General features: G+C 34.1%; 1 protein-coding gene across 1 annotated transcript in view; it reads left to right on the top strand.

The window, feature by feature from the left end:
- Dync2h1 (dynein cytoplasmic 2 heavy chain 1) overlaps nt 1-16,454 on the top strand; it is a 374,205-nt gene extending 357,751 nt beyond the window's left edge. Inside the window, 2 exon segments of the mRNA XM_047518130.1 lie at nt 500-616; nt 15,838-16,454. Of these exon segments, the coding sequence (XP_047374086.1) occupies nt 500-616; nt 15,838-15,996 (276 nt within the window). The 3' untranslated portion in view covers nt 15,997-16,454.
- Nucleotides 16,455-21,335: the final 4,881 nt, after the last annotated feature.

Raw genomic sequence — 21,335 nt, forward strand, 5'->3', positions numbered from 1 at the left:
TTACTTTAGAGTAAGATATTTTTTATTCCTTCAACTCTGCATAACATGTTAAATTTTTTTCATTTAATCTGCTGAACTTTGTTCCATTCTGTAAAAGATGATGTTATAATTCCAAGCAGGGAACCATGTTTGCTCTCTAATTAATGTGTTTCTTTCTTCTTCTTGGAGAAAGAATGACTTTTTTTTTTTTTTTTACTTTTTGCATTATATTTCTATTAAATCTAATACCAGGGCACCTGTGGTTATATAATTGATGACATTTGTGGTTTTTTCCTAAATTGTTTGCTAAAAGTGAGAATTCAGTCTAAAGTTCACAATGAACACTGCTCCAGATCTTATATTCTTTATTCTCCAATAAAATGCCATAAACTGTTTTCATAGTTTTAGAATACATAGCCACAATAGAAAGTATTATCTTTGTTCTTATGATACAATACCTTAACTCCTTACATTTCAGATTTTAATATATATTTTAATGACTTGTACATTTCCATGGCAGATCAGTGGCTTATTTCTGGAAGGATGCAGTTTTGATGGAAATCGACTTTCTGAAAACCAGCATGATTCTCCTAGCGTGTCATCAGTTCTCCCTTGTTTTATGGGCTGGATTCCACAGGTAATAATTTTTAACAGGCATAATTTTTTTATTTCACCAATTAATTCTTAGATTTTATCTTTTCAATAAGATTCTCAGCCTATGTACTTTTGATTTCTAATCTTACTTGAATTTGAACAAATTTGCTGTCAAAACACTTTATAATTTGAGATGTACAGAATATTTTAAAACCATTTTGGTTTGAAAATAACAATATATTCCTTTTATGTACAGCAAAGTGGTAGGTGCTTCATGTACTTTATATACTCCTCAAATCAATTGTGAAAAGGCAGATAATGTGCCTATTTTCAAATGAGTAAATGTGTGTCCATGAAAGTTAGAGGACTTAACTGTAGTTGGGCACACCAAAAGTGACCAAATCAAGGTGTTTACTTCCATTACTATCACACTATGACCTCATATTACTGATAGGCAGGTGGAAAAAAAAAACCTTCAATTATTGAAAGAATTTTCAACAATGGAACCAGGATGCAAGCATGCCTTTAAAAGAGAATATAGTTGTAGATGAAGTTTAAGAATCCAAGTATAAACACATGTGAACTAACTATAATCCTATACCTAAAGAGTAATGAAACTATTTCATGTATTGCTCACTACATGAAATATTAATTTTCTCATTGGGAAATATTGCATTGAATTTTCTATTATAGGTCTCATTCTAAACAAGAATCAAAAGCATCTGAATGTTTTTTTGAAAAACAAAAAAGGTATAACTGTAGTGATAATTTAGCCATCATTCTCAGAGAGCTAGAACAGTATCCTGTGACAAGAAAGAGCATATATTATTGTATGACCTATTTTTCTCCCATCTCATATTCATTATACCTAATATTAAAGTGACTATCAGATGAAAAGAGGTTGAAAGAATATTTTTTTAATCTGTTAATTCCTAATGAGAAATTTTTACCAAAAAGTTTAAATTACAGATTTTTCATTTTTTGAAAGTTTAAATTACATATTATACATTTTTAAAATACAGATTATACATTTTTTAAATCTTAGGTCTGGGTACCAAACTGAAAGTTATATGCAAAAGTAAAGTTTGGAATTTGTCAAGAGTTTGAACTACATCATGTAAAGTTGTGTATAACCTAGGTGAATTCTAATGAATCCAAATTATGTGAAGTACTTATTCTATGGCAAATAAAATCCATATAATGACTTTGATGAGGGCAAAAACAAATTGGACAGCTGTTAACTAGGTTCACTGAAGAGAAACCCCAGCAATAAAAATAGAGCATAATAAGTGACTAGAATAAACATAGAAGAAAGTGACCTGGAACAATACCTACATAATTGACCATAAACTAAAGGCAAATCAGGAAGCCAAAACCAACCTATTACTGGTTATATAAAAAGCAGTGTTACTTTATAAGACTAGGCGTTGATACCTTTGTAACATTTTACTTAAGGTGTTATATCTATCCAGTTATATTTTTCATACTTTAAAAGAACAAGTATTAGAATGAAAAATAGCCATCCTGTGTAAAGAAAGGTAAAATGAATTGAGTAGTTAACCTATGAAGAACAGGTAATATGAACTTTATCATAGCATATAATGAAAGGATTTATTGGTTCTTCCCCACCTTCCTCTCCCCAACCTTCCTTTACCATTGTAGAACCCCCTCTTTGCAGATAACCCTACTGCTTTCAGACTGTCTCTCAGCTAAGAAGGATATGAGACATATTGCTAATTGTTCCTGAACAAAAAATTTTGGTGTCAAGCAAATCTTAGTTCCTGTCCCAGTTTCCAAAATTATGAACTAGGTGGTTTAGGCAAAATTAACCCCACTGAATCAGTTTTCTCATTTGAAAATGTGAATACTGATGATTTAAGAGGACCATGTTAAGGATTAAATAAGTTCCTATGTATATAAGTACATAGCACAGTGTCTCACACATGGTAAAGCCTAATTTATTCAATTGCCAATATTTTGAAATGTTTTAATAGTATAACAATATGTATTTCATATAGTGCTTTATAGTTAACTTACTGTGGTTTTACTCATCATTAAATGCTTGCTGAGTTTTTATGTGTTAGGTATATGCTGAACACTGGACTTACAATGATAATTTCTCCCATCAAAGTCTTCTGTTGAATAGGGGAGCAAATAATTAAGTACCACAGTTAAGAAATATAAATGCAGTTATAGATGTTTATATACAAAGTGCTAAGGGAAACCTCACCTCTTCCATCTGTGAGTGGATGAGGGAAAGTCAAATGACCTTGCAGAGAGTGTGACTTGAAGTATGGTTAATGAAAGTTCAAGGACAAAAAGTGGGCATTCAAAAAGTTGCCCATTCAAAAAGTGGGCAAGGTATTCCAGATAGAACAGGCAACGGATATAAATGTGTAGAGGTAGAAAATAATTAGGTTATTCTAGGAAACACAGGTATAGTACATCAGGAGTATATATTCATTTGGAAGGCTGGTAGGGGACTTGGTCATATAGGAAGGCCAAGCCCAAGTGTGACAAGCTGAGTAGCTCTGCCCAGGAGTTCATACAACCTTTATGGTCAGTACAGAGTTTTTAAGAATTAGAATAAGAGCATAATAAGATTAAATTTCCAGTCTTAGAAAATCAGTCTATAATTGAGTGAGTGCATATAGATTGGCACAGAGCAAAATACAATTATATTTGGTTTTTCATAGCAATCCTATAAGTTTGGTAGAGCAGGTTCTGTTTTGTTGGTGAAAAAGCTGAAAAATTAGGTAAATGATTTTATGTGTCATAATTTGAGTAATAACCAGCATTTCTTTGTACTGTTTGTATACCAAGCATTGTGTGAAGTGTTTAAGCTACAAGATATTTAAACCTTGCAAAAAATTTTGAAATAGAAATTATCATCTTCTTAAAAAAAAAAAGAAAGAAAAACAGGTTTATAAGATTATATAAACGGCCCAAAGTTCATACAATTAGTAGATAGGCAACTGAAATTTAAATCCAGGTCTCTTTCATAAACTTTTGGCCTAATGCAGAACCAGAATAACAGTTTAAACCAGGACTTGGAAAACAGTAGCCCAAAGAACCAAATCTGATTTGCTGATTGGTATTGAACAACCATTAGCACTGAATGGTTTTTACATTTTTGAAAACTCTTAATGACATGTTAAAATTTCATGAAATTCAAATTTCAGTGCCCATAAATACAGTTTTATTTGGAAAGTAACCATGCCCATTTATGGACATATTGTCTACAGCTACTTTGAGGCCACAACAGCAAATTTACATAGCTGCATCAAAGACAAGACAGCCCACAAATTCTAAAATATTTCCTCTCTGATCCTTTTTTTTTTTTTAAATTTTTTTTTTTTTACGTTTACATAGGGTAATGATGTTTATTATATTTTTCCCCTCCCCCCCACCCCTCCCACCCCTCCCACCCCCCCACCCCTCTTTTCCCTCTACACAGTCCTTCTTTCCTTCATTCTTACTGCTCTCCTTAGCCTAACTCTAAACCTAACCCTAAACCTAATGCTAGCCTGTCCCACCCCCCATTATATGTCCTCATCCGCTTATCAGCGAGATCATTCGTCCTTTAGTTTTTTGAGATTGGCTTATCTCACTTAGCATGATATTCTCCAATTTCGACCATTTGCCTACAAATGCCATAATTTTATCATTCTTCATTGCGGAGTAATATTCCATTGTATAAATATGCCACAGTTTCTTTATCCATTCATCAACTGAAGGGCATCTAGGTTGGTTCCACAATCTGGCTATGGTGAATTGAGCAGCAGTGAACATTGATGTGGCTGTATCTCTGTAGTATGCTGATTTTAAGTCCTTTGGGTATAGGCCAAGGAGTGGGATAGCTGGGTCAAATGGTGTTTCCATTCCAAGCTTTCTGAGGAATCTCCACACTGCTTTCCAGAGTGGTTGCACTAATTTGCAACCCCACCAGCAATGTATGAGTGTTCCTTTTTCACCACATCCTCGCCAACACCTATTGTTGCTTGTATTCTTGATAATCGCCATTCTAATTGGAGTGAGATGAAATCTTAGGGTAGTTTTGATTTGCATTTCCCTTATTACTAGGGATGTTGAACATTTTTTCATATATCTGTTGATTACTTGTACATCTTCTTCTGTGAAGTGTCTGTTCATTTCCTTAGCCCATTTGTTGATTGGATTATTTGTATTCTTCGTGTAGAGTTTTTTGAGTTCTTTATAGATTCTGGAAATTAGCGCTCTATCTGAGGTATGGTTGGCAAAGATATTCTCCCACTCTTTAGGCTCTCTCTTCAAATTTCTGATAGTTTCCTTTGCTGAGAGAAAGCTTTTTAGTTTGAATCTATCCCAGTTGTTTATTCTTGCTTTTATTTCTTGTGCTATGGGAGTCCTGTTAAGGAAATCTGATCCTGAGCCAACAAGTTGAAGATTTGGACCTACTTTTTCTTCTATAAGATGCAGGGTCTCTGGTCTGATTCCGAGGTCCTTGATCCATTTTGAGTTGAGTTTTGTGTAGGGTGAGAGATAGGGGTTTAGTTTCATTCTATTGCATATAGTTTTCCAGTTTTCCCAGCACCATTTGTTGAAGAGGCTATCTTTTCTCCATTGCATATTGTTGGAACCTTTGTCTAGTATGAGAAAATTGTATTTATTTGGGTTTGTGTCCATGTCCTCTATTCTGTACCATTGATCTACCTGTCTATTTTGGTACCAATACCATGCCGTTTTTGTTACTATTGCTTTGTAGTAGAGTTGAAGATCTGGTATTGCAATACCCCCTGCTTCGCTCTTGCTACTGAGGATTGCTTTAGTTATTCTAGGTTTTTTATTCTTCCAGATGAATTTCATAATTGCTTGCTCTATTTCTGCGAGGTACATCATTGGGATTTTAATTGGAATTGCATTGAATCTGTATAGAACTTTAGGTAGTATAGCCATTTTGACGATATTAATTCTGCCTATCCAGGAACATGGGAGATCTTTCCATCTTCTAAGGTTTTCTTTAATTTCTTTCTTTAGTGTTCTGTAGTTCTCATTGTAGAGGTCTTTCACCTCTTTTGTGAGATTGATTCCCAAGTATTTTATTTTTTTCGATGCTATTGTGAATGGGGTAGTTTTCCTAATTTCTCTTTCTGAAGATTCATCACTTATGTATAAAAATGCATTGGATTTATGAGCATTGATCTTGTAACCTGCTACTTTACTGAATTCACTTATGAGTTCTAAAAGTTTTCTGGTGGAATTTCCAGGTTCCTCTAAATATATAATCATGTCATCAGCGAACAGGGATAGTTTGAGTTCTTCTTTTCCTATTCGTATCCCTTTAATTTCTTTGGTTTGTCTGATTGCTCTGGCTAGAGTCTCAAGGACGATGTTGAATAGAAGCGGTGAAAGAGGGCATCCCTACCTTGTTCCAGTTTTTAGGGGGAACGCTTTCAGTTTTTCACCACTTAGAATGATATTAGCCATGGGCTTAGCGTAGATGGCCTTTATAATGTTTAGGAATGTTCCCATTACCCCAATTTTTTCTAGTGTTTTGAGCATGAAGGGATGCTGTATTTTATCAAATGCTTTTTCTGCATCTATTGAAATAATCATGTGATTCTTAACTTTAAGTCTGTTGATATGGTGAATGACATTTATTGATTTCCGAATGTTGAACCAACCTTGCATCCCTGGGATAAAACCCACTTGATCGTGGTGCACTATCTTTTTAATATATATTTGTATGCGATTTGCTAAAATTTTGTTGAGAATTTTTGCATCGATGTTCATTAAGGATATTGGTCTGAAATTTTCTTTCCTTGATGTGTCTCTGTCTGGTTTAGGTATCAGGGTGATATTGGCTTCATAGAACGAGTTTGGTAGGGTTCCCTCCTCTTCTATTTCATGGAATAGTTTGAGGAGTATTGGAATGAGCTCTTCTTTAAAGGTTTTGTAGAACTCGGCTGAGAACCCATCTGGTCCTGGACTTTTCTTTGTTGGTAGGCTTTTGATGACCTCTTCTATTTCATTGCTTGAAATTGGTTTATTTAAGTTGTGTATGTCCTCCTCGTTCAGTTTAGGTAGTTCATATGTCTCTAGAAATTTGTTGATGTCTTCAAGGTTTTCTGTTTTGTTGGAGTATAGATTTTCGAAATAGCTTCTAATTATGTTTTGTATTTCACTCGTGTCTGTTGTGATGTTTCCTTGTTCATTCCGAATTTTAGTAATTTGAGTTTTCTCCCTCTTTCTCTTTGTTAGTGTGGCTAAGGGTTTATCAATTTTATTTATTTTTTCAAAGAACCAACTATTTATTTTATTAATTTTTCCGATTGTTTCTTTTGTTTCGATTTCGTTGATTTCGGCTCTGATTTTAACTATTTCCTGTCTTCTACTACTTTTGGTATTGGTCTGCTCTTCTTTTTCTAGGGCTTTGAGCTGTAGTGTTAACTCGTTTATTTGTTGATTTCTACTTCTTTTTTTGAATGCACCCCATGAAATAAATCTTCCTCTAAGTACTGCTTTCATAGTGTCCCAGAGATTTTTATATGATGTGTCTTTGTTCTCGTTTACTTCTAAGAATTTTTTTATTTCCCTCCTGATGTCTTCTGTTATCCATTCATCATATAATAGTGTATTATTTAGTCTCCAGGTATTGGAGAAGTTTCTGTTTTTTATTCTGTCATTTATTTCTAATTTCAATCCATTATGATCTGATAGAGTACAAGGTAGTATCTCTATCTTCTTGTATTTACTAACAGTAGCTTTGTGGCATAAAATATGGTCTATTTTAGAGAAGGATCCATGTGCTGCTGAGAAGAAAGTGTATTCATTCTTTGTTGGATGGTATATTCTATATATGTCCGTTAAGTCTAAATTGCTGATTGTGTTGTTGAGATCTATAGTTTCTTTATTCAATTTTTGTTTGGACGATCTATCCAGTGGTGAGAGAGGTGTGTTAAAATCGCCTAGTATTATTGTGTTGTGGTCTATTTGATTTCTGGAATTGAGAAGGATTTGTTTGACGTACGTGGATGAGCCAATGTTCGGGGCATAGATATTTATGATTGTTATGTCTTGCTGATTTATGCTTCCCTTAAGCAGCATGTAATGTCCTTCTTTATCCCTTCTGACTAGTTTTGGTTTGAAGTCCACATTATCTGAGATGAGGATGGATACTCCAGCTTTTTTGCTGTGTCCGTGTGCATGGTATGTTTGTCCCCATCCTTTCACCTTTAGTCTATGGGTGTCTCTTTCTATGAGATGAGTCTCTTGCAGGCAGCATATTGTTGGATTTTTCTTTTTAATCCAATCTGCCAGTCTGTGTCTTTTGATTGATGAATTCAGGCCATTAACATTCAGGGTTATTATTGTGATATGATTTGTATTCCCAGTCAATTGACTCATATTTGTTTTTGACATGATTTGGTTTCTCCTTTATTTGGCTATTCCTTTAGGCTAGCGCCTCCTGTTGCTGATTTGCATCGTTGTTTTTCATCTCTTCCTCATGGAATATTTTGCTGAGAATGTTCTGTAATGCTGGCTTTCTTTTGTAAATTCCTTTAGCTTTTGTTTATCATGGAAGGATCTTATTTCATCGTCAAATTTGAAGGTAAGTTTTGCTGGGTATAAGATTCTTGGTTGGCATCCATTTTCTTTCAGGGCTTGGTATATGTTGTTCCAGGCCCTTCTAGCTTTTAGGGTCTGGATTGAAAAATCTGCTGATATTCTTATTGGTTTCCCTCTGAATGTAATTTGATTCTTTTCTCTCGCGGCCTTTAAAATTCTGTCTTTATTTTGTATGTTAGGTATTTTCATAATAATGTGCCTTGGTGTGGGTCTGTTGTAATTTTGTATGTTTGGAGTTCTATAAGCCTCTTGTACTTGTTTTTCCATTTCGTTCTTCAGATTTGGGAAATTTTCTGTTATTATTTCATTGAATAGATTGTTCATTCCTTTGGTTTGTTTCTCTAAGCCTTCCTCAATCCCAATAATTCTCAAATTTGGCCTTTTCATGATATCCCATAGTTCTTGGAGATTCTGTTCATGATTTCTTACCATCTTCTCTGTTTGTTCAACTTTGTTTTCAAGGTTAAATATTTTGTCTTCAATGTCTGAGGTTCTGTCTTCCAGGTGTTCTATCCTATTGGTTATGCTTTCTATGGAGTTTTTAACTTGGTTTATTGTTTCCTTCATTTCAAGGATTTCAGTTTGGTTTTTTTTCAGTATCTCTAACTCTTTATTGAAATGATCTCTTGCTTCCCGTATTTGGTCTTTTAACTGTTGATTGGTGCGATCATTTAATGCCTGCATTTGCTCTTTCATCTCCTCCTTCAATGCCTGCATTTGCTCTTTCATCTCCTCATTAGCTTCCCTGATCATTTTAATTACGTACATTCTGAACTCCCTTTCTGACATTTCTTCTGCTGTGCTGTCATTGGGTTTTATTGATGTAGTATCTAGGTTTGTTTGGGACGTTTTCTTCCCTTGTTTTCTCATAATGGTCAGTTGTCTGTGGGACCCTGAGATATTGCAGTTTTCCACTATTGGCTTATAGTGTCCCAGTAGATTTCCAGTGTATCACCTCCCAGCCTTCAGTAGCCTGATGTCTTGGAGGAATCTGATAAAGCAGCTCATTCGAAGAATACTGCCCCTAGCCCCCTACTGGTTCCACGTTTTGGAACTGGCTCTGTGCGGAAATGCTCTCACTGTGGGCCTGCACCGTGCAGCTGGCCGTGTGGGAAGAGCCCACTGCCGGAGTGTGGAAGACTACCTTGGGAAGACTCAAGCTGCCCTGCCCGGCTCCAATAAGCCACCTCTATCTGGGCCTGCCACCCGGGCTGAGCTTTACCCAGTGGGCAGACTCACCCGTGGCTCCACTTCAGTCCGAGTCTCTCAATGCCTCCCCTTCTTAACTCCTGGGTTGTGGAGCGACCGGGGGTGCAGTCTCCCTCTAGGCCGCCATCTTGGATCGCCCCGTGAAGAGAGCCCGCAGCCGGAGTGGGCAGAGCCGCCTGAAGAGGTCTCCGGCTGCCCTGCCCTTATCCCTGAGGCTGATTGCAGATCGAGGCTCTCCGCTGGTTCTTTGCAGGAGTACACTGCACTGCAGCGGCTCCGGGACTCGGAGCCTGCTCTGTTCAGACAGGCTCTCACTAGCGGGCCTCTCTGATCCTTTATAAAAATGTTTTCCAACCCGTATAAACTTCTAACCTCTCCAACTTCTGCTTCAGTTAAGCAGCATTTTGCTCAAAAAAGTGTCCTTTTAGGAATTCTGTGGCTATTTTTAATAAATTCTACAGAATTTGGAATAGAAAAAGAACATCAACATTTTAATGCATTTCTACTGTGAGGGAAGAAACTAGCATATAACATAAGGAACATCAACATCAATTTATATAAGCCAGTAAAACGAGTTACTTTTGACTTCCCTTCTGTAGCTGTTTTGTTGAAGAAATCCAGAATTTTTTAATAAGATTGGGTGGAATAATACAATTCAGAACTTTAGTGACTAAATGTTTTTAGGTCAGATGGAGGGGTTTTCCAGAAATTATTTTCACAATATTATCTGTCATCCAATAGCCGCAAGTAGCTACATTCCAGCAGAAATTTACCCACAAACCCAGTCCTTTGCACAACCTTGCTTCATGGTTGTTTTCACAGAACATTTTAGCCTGCAAAAATTTGTAAAATTGCTTCAATTATTTTAATATGTGTTAATAGTTTAATAAGAATACCAACAAGAAATTCTAAATCTTTTATTGGGGGAAGGGAAACACCATTATTGCTTCTGTTTAAATGCATTGTACTTGGTAAATTAACAAAATTGAAATTATGAACAGGATTCTTGAAAGTAACCAAGCTGCTGAGGAATTGTTTTTTGAGTACTTCTGTTTACCATTTTCTGTATGTACTAAGATCATTAACCTGTGCTCAGATTATTTACTTATACCTTCATCCATTCATGTTGCAGATCCTAGAAGTTGTTTCCATTTCAGTTTAGTGCTTGGTTAAATTAATATAAATCCAAAGTAAGATAACTTTTAGAGATTTTACCCAAAAAAGTATTAGCTTTTTTTCATAGCATGTTTTTCTACATTTATTCTACATTAATTCTGTGAAAAATTGTTTGGTTAAACAAATTTAATTCCCTCCTCCTTGAAAATTCTGTATTAAAAGCTCTGAAAATTCCCCCAAACTTCCTATTATAAAGCCTTCTCATGTACCTACACCACACCCTCTATCAGGATCTAGTGTTCCATGTAATATGATTTGAGAAACACTACTTTATGATGTAGAGGTAATGCCCTGTTTTGGCATTCCACAGGAAGTCAGTTTGCCTTCATTCTGTTTTCCCAGTAAAATTTTTAAAAAAGGCTACCTAAAGTTTATCAGTTCCTCAGTGACATAGCAGTCTTAAACCAGCCTGAATCCCAAAGGCCTAGACCTTCCAGCAGGTACCACATTTAACAGTTTGACTTGAAAAACAGTTTCATTTCCAAGGAAAATATGACTGCATTGAGAAAAAGCCAACACATTATTTTTTATAGATATTAAAATATCATATATATTAGAAAATATGTACTGAAATCTCTGCCTTGAATACACTCTAGTTTAAAAAAACAAACATTTTCTTTCTGGATGAGAGTTTATTTTTCTATAAGAACTTATAAAAATAATGTTCTTAGTATTATAATAGTGAAAAATATGAACCAGAGTACCTTTTAAAAAGTAGCTAAACATTTTTTTAAATTTTTAAATTTGTTCTAATTAGTTATACATGTCGGTTCAATATACTTATGCATTTTGATAAATCATACATAAATGGAGTATAATTTCTCATTTTTCTGATTTTTCTATTGTAGGATTCTTGACAGAACAAAGTCTTTCAAAATGTTCATGGGTGGCAAGTTATTTTGTTTCCTGTTTTGAGCTATTTTGTTTTTCCAGAGTTGAGTTGCCCTACTAAATTATGTCACTTACACATTAACCTCCAGTTTCCTAACATCTTTTCTAACAAAATAAACAAAAAATCTATCTACTTGATCCATAAACACTCAAATCATGTGTTAAAATAAGCTGATTGGACTATGCAAATAAGCTATTGGTCCATTAAGAAATAGTTTGTTTTGCCTTTGTATATATTTTATTATAATGAAGCCAAGTTGAAATTGACCAAATAGTTAACATAATAGACCCTAGTTATTTTGTTTTGTTATGGGGTTTACTTTTTATTTTATTGCTTCCTAGTGTGCTAAGTTATATCCTATATTGCTATTTTTCCTTAATATAATGTACTACCTTCTTTTAAATAGTTAACATATTGCTTACTATTTGTAAGAAGCATGTGCTTTTAAGCAATTTTGCCTGGGGCATGGAAAATTAATTTTATTATGAGGCAGCCAGACTATTTTTAGACACTTTAGGGAAGCAGAAAAATTGTGTGGCTGCTTGCTCACAATTATTACCTATGAAAAGCTACTTGGCCCAATTGAATATAAAATTTCAAATTTTACCTTCATTTGTTTAAACAGAATCAACTGGACTAGTTTCTGTTTCAATAAGTGTATGGTTTTTTACATTAGGGTAATCGCAACATATAAATTTTTAATTATTAAATTTTAAATACACAACTGTTTCATATACTACTAATGTGAATTATTTTAAGTCAATATATACTTAGTACTAATTGAACAAAAATTTTAATCAAATATTGTAGCCCAGCTGGTTTGTATACTTTCCCAGTTAAGATAAACATATTAAAGAGGGGATTGGGTTACAAGAATTTAATTTAGTTAGCTCTGCTTCTGCTTTCACCATTGATTTATTGGTGCCTTATCAGGAAGTTCACTCAACTTTTTTATAGAAGTATTAATATTTACCACCTAAGAGATTTTGAGAATTGACAAGCAAAATGTCAAACTCCTGTGTTGCTTTGCTTTAAAATACTGTAGGTTTGGGGAGAAAGATTTGTTGCCTCACTTTAAAACAAAGCCTGCAACTATGAGCAGATTTGAAAGGATTTGGAAACAAATACAAAACCTAGTAGATTGTTAGGGAACAAAGAATCAACTTTGCATGATTGTTAATTTCCTTATTTAAAAGAAAATTTTCTTGACATTAAACCGAATAGATATAAGAACAATCTTTTCACTACATAGGAGTAGCATTGCAAAACATTTCATTGTGATGTTTTTATTGCATTTTTGATCATTGAAGTAATGGGGAGCAAAGCAAATATCAGGTGGCAGAGAAAGATAATTTCAGACCTTTCCTGGGATTAAAAATAGGCATTCACAGATTCAGATCATTTTAGTTCAACAAATATGTAATATAGGTCTGCTCTTTGCCAAAGACTCTAGAGGTAACACCAGAAGAAAGTCTGCATTAAGTTATTAACCTTAGCCTTGGCCAAAGAATTGTGAAAATTACAGTAATTTCTGAATCCTAAAGCTTTGCCATTTAAGCAGAATTGGAGAGAAGGGAAGAGATTAGTCAGTGACAGATAACAGTTGAAAATTTTCTTTACTCCAACTACTACATTTTTTTTCTGTGGCCCACCTCAGAATTCAGACTGTCCTTGCATCCTTATTAGTTAACATATATCCAAAGTAGTATTTATTATTTTGATTTTTAAAAGTATACATTTTTCCCAAAATTATATTCTAAATATTTGATGTGTACATTTTTTTCCTAAACCGAATTTTAAGCTACAAATATTTTTACCATTTGTATGTACATATATATACATGTGCATATATATACAAATGCTTAGCCTTTACATTCTAGTCACATTAGCATATGAAATGCTCTTAAATAGATGATAAATTGACAAGATCATCAATACAGATAGTTTGAAAGATTCAGGATACATGGTGTTTTTATTTGGGGAATGATTCTACATAAACAATGAATTTTATTATGTGTACATCAGTTAAGATTTAGAAATGTTAGGAATTAATTTGTCAAAGGGAGTTAACTGTTTTATATCAACTACCTAAAGAGGCAAACAGTATTTTGGGTGTGAGAGAGATGGAGGAGGAGGATTGGAAAAGATAGAAATTTTATATAGTGCCTACCTAGGTGTAAAAATACAATGTTTTAAAATTGTTTTCCCTGAAGGAAGATTATCTTATTTCTATCATAGCATCTTTCTATACATATGTAGTAGGTTCTAAAATGGTGGAATTTTTTTTCTAGATGATTTTGGAATTAGTAGAAAGGAAAAGGCATTACAAAGAATTGGAGATATATGGATAAATAATACTTACACTTGAGCTCCTTATTATATCATCTGACTCTTTTCAACTTCCTATGAGGTGGGCAAGTAACACTTGTCCTTTTATAAGAGGAAAACTAACAGTCCACAGTTCCTAGACAGGTACTCCATAAACATGTTGTCTTCTATTTTGGAAAATAACAGAGCTGGGTGCAGTGTCACACACCTGTAATCCCAGTGCCTTAGGAAATTGAGGCAGGAGGACCATAAGTTTCAGCCTGGCCTAGGCAGCTTAGTGAGACCCTGTCTCAACTTAAAGGGCTGAAGATATACCCAGTAGTAGAGTGCCTCTGGGTTCACTTTCCAGTATTCCAGTAACACATACAGAAAAGAAAAGAATAACAGTGCTAATAATAATCACGTGTATTTTCAACTATTCTATCTGTGGCAACTTTACCACTTCCTAACTATGTTACCATGGGTAAATTCTCTGAGTTTCTGATATATCACTTCTATTATTCTATAAAGGGTCCCTCTTAACTTTTAAATTCTGATTCTAAAGAATTATAATTAATTGAATAAAATTATAAGTTAAATAAAAACACTAATCTCAAATGGAAATACCATTAGATATTTATCATTATCATTTTAAATCTTTTTAAAATTTTTATTTTATAATTTTTTTTATTTTTTACAGACTGCATTTTGATTCATTGTACACAAATGGGGTACATTATTTTGTTTCTATGGTTGTACATGATTCATACCATTCTTGTTATCATACATGTACATAGGGTAATGATGTCTCTTTCCATGATTTTTCACATTCCCCTCCCTCTCATTTCCTTCTACATAATTTAAAGTTCCTCCATTTTTCTTTGAAAAATATGAACTTATGAGTTGAGTCACTGAAAAACCATAGAATGAGAATGACTGACTATTCTTAGCACTCAAATTATGGTCTATAGTACTGTTTCTTGAAAGAAACCAGGGATCAGAGAAATGACTAATTTTATTTTTGGAGCAGGATGTATATAAGATGAGCTCAAAACTTCCTTGCATACTAGAATTACAAGAAAGCTATTGAAGACAACTAGGGACTCAAAACTCAGGAGCCCTCTTAGTTAACCACTGAGCAACAACTGACAATTTGAACATCAATAAGATAATTGCATTGCATTGAACCCCACATCAAATGTTTATATCCACCAACTTATAATGGTATTTTTTAAGGAGAGAGAAAGAAGGTGGTCATTGGTCACTTTTGGAGTATTGTAGAAAAATATTATTTTGAAAACAAGTAGAAATTATATGCACTTTATCTCATCTTTCCCATAATAAGTGTACCTCTTGGTAATTAAAAATAAATAAATGGAAGTTGTTTTTATGTATTCCTGCTTGGAAATGAAGAAATGATAGAATTGGATTACCATTTTATGATCTTGAGTAAAATAATGATTATTGATAGTCTATAATATTCAGAAAAAGAATCAGATATTATATACCTCTTGATGAAAATTTGTAGTTCCACCTATATAGTATTTTTGTCAAGATAGTGAATTTCAGATTACCTCTAGGTCAGTTTATATGAATACAAGGTGCAGCAAAACATGAAACCAATGGAATGTAACCAAAAGTCAGAATGTGGGAGACTATTTTGTATCATTTCTCAGGATATTTGCTAAGGAAAGAGATATTAACAAACTGGAAGGTATGGCTTTTATTTGAATTATGAGTCTAACAAAAAATAAAATTATGAGATAGTAAATATATTATGGAATTATTAATTTGCATGTGTGATAATGCCATTCTGTATTTATTTTTATTTATAGATGAAGTTTGAAAATTGTAGGATTTGGTTTAAAATACTCCAGTACTGGAAGCTAGGGAAACATTGGCCATTAATAGTTTTTGTAGTGGGATGATAAAGCTTTACTCTATAATCTTTACTTGAAACACTTTATAATAAATGGTAAATAAAAGTTATTCATTGAAGGGTGTTTAGTTATCTAATAATAATCTTCAAAGTAGTATATTGCTGTATTTTAAAACAATTTCTTTTTAAACAGGGTGCATATGGTCCATATTCTCCTGATGAGTGCATCTCTTTGCCTGTTTACACAAGTGCTGAAAGGGATCGCGTGGTAACCAATATCGATGTTCCATGTGGGGGTAACCAAGACCAGTGGATTCAGTGTGGAGCAGCTCTATTTCTAAAAAATCAATAGATGCTAGTAACAAAGTGTCTTAGTAAAATGAAGGAACTGCTATTTAAGCTTCAAATAAAATATATAATCAGCCTACAGTTGAATTGTTAGTTCAAAATGTTAGTATATAGTTATTCTATATTGTTGGTCTCCTTGAATTATTTTAATGTGTAATAACAGCACTGGACAACTTTTAAAGTAATCACAGAGTTAATGTTAAAATTGAAGATCCCTTTGATAACAAATATTTCTAAGAAGAAGTATACTTTTCCAGTGGCTCAAAATATTATTTTTAGTGAGAGATTTTAAATACTGTTTAAAGAATCAATTAATATTTTGGCTATCATTTTATGAATCATAATTATTTAATAAAAGTTAGTTTTCAGTGTTCCATAGTTTTAAATATATACATATTTGGGCTGGGGATATAGCTCACTTGGTAGAGTACTTGCCTTGCATGCACAAGGTCCTGGGCTCAATCCCCAGCACCCAACAAAAAGCATATTTAAGAATGTATATTTTTAAGTTATAATGAATATCTAATGTCAGTACATTAATCATATGATTGATATCTTGTGAATTTTATTTTATAATTATAACCAATATTTTAAATAATAAAGAGGAATAATTCACATAAGACAATAAAGGGAGCATAAATTCTGGTTATTTTTATAAATATATACTTTTTATTTTGTATTTTTAAATTCTTTATGGTTTCTAGTATTTCAACTTTGTAAGACTCCCTGAAATCAAAGAAACCAAAAATACTGTTTGACTGAATGGTAGACAGTTCAGTAGCCTACAGATTTATTTCCAGCTGTATGCTTGGAGCTTAGGCATGTACTTTTGATAGGTGTTTATAACAAATAAGTCACAGCATCAAAAAGAATGTATGTACTTAGAGAACCAAAGGATGAAATTAATAATTTCTTTAAAGACTGTTAATAGCATCTCATAGTAACTCTAAAGAAGTAGGAATCTGTAGCTCACTTTTGATAATACAGACAAAATATAGCCATATTACCAAAAGTGATGTATAGATTTCCTGCAGTCTCCATCAGAACACCAATGAAATTTTTCACAAAACTAAAAAAATTCATATGGAAAAATTTAAAAATTCAGAGTAGTCAAAACAATGCAAATCTAAGAGGATCACTGAGGCATCACAATACCTGACTTTAAGTTATACTACAGAACTGTACTAACAAATTGCATGTCACAGCATAAAAACAGACACATAGTACAGAATAAAAGACACACAGACAAGTCCACACATGTACTGTCATCTGATCCTTGACAAAGAAGCCAAAAACATGCATTGGAGAAAAATTTTTCTTTTCAACAAATGATCCTGGGAATACTGATTATCCATATGTAGAAAAATGAGACAAGACCCTCATCTCTCACCCTGCACAAAAATTAATTCAAAATGATTCAAAGACCTAGGAATGAAATCAGAAACTTTGCAGCACCTAAAAGAAAACATACAGTCAACACTCCAACATATAGGCACAAACAATGACTTCCTCAATAGGACTCCTAAAGCTTGGGAGATACCACCAAGAATTAATAAATAGGAAATAAAAGGCATCAAATTAAAAAGCTTTTGCACAGAAAAGGAAATAATTCAAAATGTGAAGAGAGAACCCACAGAATGGGAGAAAATGTTTAATAACCACTCTTCTGACAGAAGATTAGTATCTAGAATATGTAAAGAACTCAAACTTAACACACACACACACACACACACACACACACACACACAAAGGGAAAATGAACTAAAGAGACATTTCTCCAAAGAAGAAATACAAATGGCCAGCAAATATTAAAAAAAAATGTTCGATATCATTAGTTCTTAGGGAAATGCCAATCAAAACTATACTGAGATTTCATCTTACTCCAGTCAGAATAGCAGCCATAAAGAATACAACAGTAATGAATGCTAGAGAGGATGTGGGGGAAAAGAAACACTTTTATACTGTTGGTGCTATTGTAAATTAATACAACCACTAAGGAAATCAGTATACAGGTTCCTATAAAGACTAGGAACGGCACCACCATATGATCCAGCTATAGCACTCCTTGGTATTTATCCTAAACAATTAAAGTTGGCACACTATAGCAATACATGCATGCCCATGTTTAAAGCAGCACAATTCACAATAGCCAAATTAAAAACCAGCCTAGGTGTCTATCAACAGGTAAATGGATAAAGAAAGTGTGGTGTTTATACCCAATGAAGTTTTATTCCACCATAAAGAAGAATGAAATTATGTCATTTGCAGGAAGATGGTGAAACTTGAGAGAATTATTGTTAGCACAAAAAGACCGGGCAGGACGCAATCCTCACGAGTCATTTCAGCTGTTTATTCAGGAACAGGGCGTGCAGAGATGAAATGGCATCATGGAACCCACTTTCCTGGTGGAAAATGAGCCCACTGAACAAAAAAAGGAACTGGATTCATAAAGGTTATTTTGAGGGGTGGTCTAGTGAACTTATCAGTTTTCTTGGGCACCCAGGAATTTGAACTTTTTTTGGTCAGAGGTCTGTGGGCAGTGTCTGGAGAGGATTTACCTTGTAAGAGATTAATGCCTCCTAGAGACTGTTTCTTTTCTTTTTTATTTTTTTTAGATGTTGATAGACCTTTATTTTATTCATTTATTTATATGCGGTGCTGAGAATTGAACCCAGTGCCTCACACATGGTAGGCAAGTGCTGTACCACTGAGCCATAACCCCAGCCCGAAACTGTTTCTTTTAAGGGTGATAAAAACATCTCCTCCCTGCCTGCAGCGGGCACCTGGAAAACATTTATCTTGGGAGATGAAAGTTGTCAATTCATGGCCTTCATTTTCATTTTCTTTTCTCAAACCTCTTTATCTTAGAAATTTCTCATTCTCCATATCTATTAATTACATTAAGTGAAATAAAGTTAAAGATCATGTTTTTTCTCATATATGGAAGCTAGAGAGAAAAAAGGGGGTGGGGAACCTCATGAAAATAGATTGGGAAGCAGTAGGGTAGAAAGGGAACCAGGAGAAAGGAAAGGGAGGGAATGGAGAAGCACTAAGGAATAATATTGACCAAATTATATTATTCTATTGTGTATATACATATGGACATGTACATACATATCCCACTATTAAGTATAATTATAATGTACCAATAAAATGCTAATGAAAATAGGAAAGAATGGCACAAAAACCAGGATATTATAAAAATAATTAAAAGTTATGATTTCTGATACATATCACTTTAACCATATATTTCTAAGAAAAAGTAAAATTCTGTAAGTTTAAAATTGCTGAACTATATGAAATATATCCAGAAATCAAAATAGTTTTCATCATATTACTCTTTGTATCTATTTGGGTCCAATCAGGAAACAAAGAGTCACGAATTATACTGATTTGAACAGAGAAAGTTTAATGCAATGATTTATTATGCTATGGTTGAAAGAATGACTACACAAAATAAAAGAACTCGGTTTGGAATAGTAGGGTTAAGAAACAAGAACAGACTTCCATGGTGGACCTCTCAAAACTTGGGATTCAGACATCATTGGAGAAGATATTGACAGCCCATTGATGGCAGAGAAGTTTACTGGTTTTCCCAGACAGAGTTTGTCTGCAGTCACCAAATGCAGAGAAAGCAGGACAAAACCCTTGAGGTGGGGAGGGGATAGGCAAAACATAGTCAATGCCTAGGTAGTGACAGCACCCAAATAGAGGGCACTCCAAGGCAAATAGGAGGCCTGGATCAAATGTTGTCTATGTTGAGTGTACTACAAGATGATTATTAGACTGGTCTGGCCTGGCAGGAACCATATTCTGTGTACATGGCTAGGATGAAGCTACCTTCTCATCCCCCTACTCCATACTATTGACCAATGCTATAGTCAGTATAATCAGCGGAAGCCCCTTTGTCCTGCAGTGTCTAACTGACTTAACTGAGCATTGTAACACAAAATGCTTAAAGGAATTCTGTGCATTGCTACACAGCAGAGGAATACACATGGAAGGTTTTTAATGGGCCCATGTCTGGAAACAGTATACATCATTTATGTTTACATTCCATCAGAACTTAACTATATGGTTACACCTAATTTCTAGAGTAGTTGGGAAATATAGTCAGCTAGATGCTGTGGATCTCTCTGCCACATCCCCAACCAACAAAGAATTTCTTCAAGTTATGTGAATTCATTACAGAAATACATTCTGTATAATGGCATAATATTAAAGACTTAAGAAGCATGTCTTTAGTCATCTTACTCCAACCCTCATTCTTATGAATTATAGTACTGTCTTATCAATGCGGGATATTTCAATGTTATAAAAAATAACATCCTCTTCACTGTATCACCTTTTTTTTCTGGTTACTATCTTTTCTTTTGCAGTACTAAGGTTTGTACCCAGAGCCTCATGCATACACATGGTAGGCAAACATTATGACACTGAGCTTTACTCCCAGTCCCATTGATTTTTTTTCTAATTTGAGAATACACAAAATATATAGAAAATTTATAAGACAATGAAATATGATTTATATCACACAGTAGCAAAGGACTGTGGAATTCCAGCAATAACATAACCAATTTTACCTGATATGTATGTAACTTAATCAAAGGTTATCAACAAAAGACTTTTTTTCCCTTTGTTTTTTTTTCTTATATTTTATTTATTTATTTTTTTAATTGTATACAAATGGGATACATGTTATTTCTCTATTTGTACATAGAGTCAAGGCATACCATTTGTGTAATCATACGTTTACATAGGGCAATGATGTTTATTTTTTTCCCTTCCCCCCCACCCCTCCCACCCCTCTTTTCCCTCTATACAGTCCTTCTTTCCTTCATTCTTACCGCTCTCCTTATCCCTAACCCTAAACCTAACCCTAAACCTAATGCTAACCCCTCCCACCCCCCATTATATGTCCTCATCCGCTTATCAGCGAGATCATTCGTCCTTTAGTTTTTTGAGATTGGCTTATCTCACTTAGCATGATATTCTCCAATTTCATCCATTTGCCTACAAATGCCATAATTGTATCATTCTTCATTGAGGAGTAATATTCCATTGTATAAATATGCCACAGTTTCTTTATCCATTCATCAACTGAAGGGCATCTAGGTTGGTTCCACAATCTGGCTATGGTGAATTGAGCAGCAATGAACATTGATGTGGCTCTATCTCTGTAGTATGCTGATTTTAAGTCCTTTGGGTATAGGCCAAGGAGTGGGATAGCTGAGTCAAATGGTGTTTCCATTCCAAGCTTTCTGAGGAATCTCCACACTGCTTTCCAGAGTGGCTGCACTAATTTGCAACCCCACCAGCAATGTATGAGTGTTCCTTTTTCAC

Source organism: Sciurus carolinensis, chromosome 11 (assembly GCF_902686445.1).
Source record: "Sciurus carolinensis chromosome 11, mSciCar1.2, whole genome shotgun sequence".
Taxonomy (NCBI): domain Eukaryota; kingdom Metazoa; phylum Chordata; class Mammalia; order Rodentia; family Sciuridae; genus Sciurus; species Sciurus carolinensis.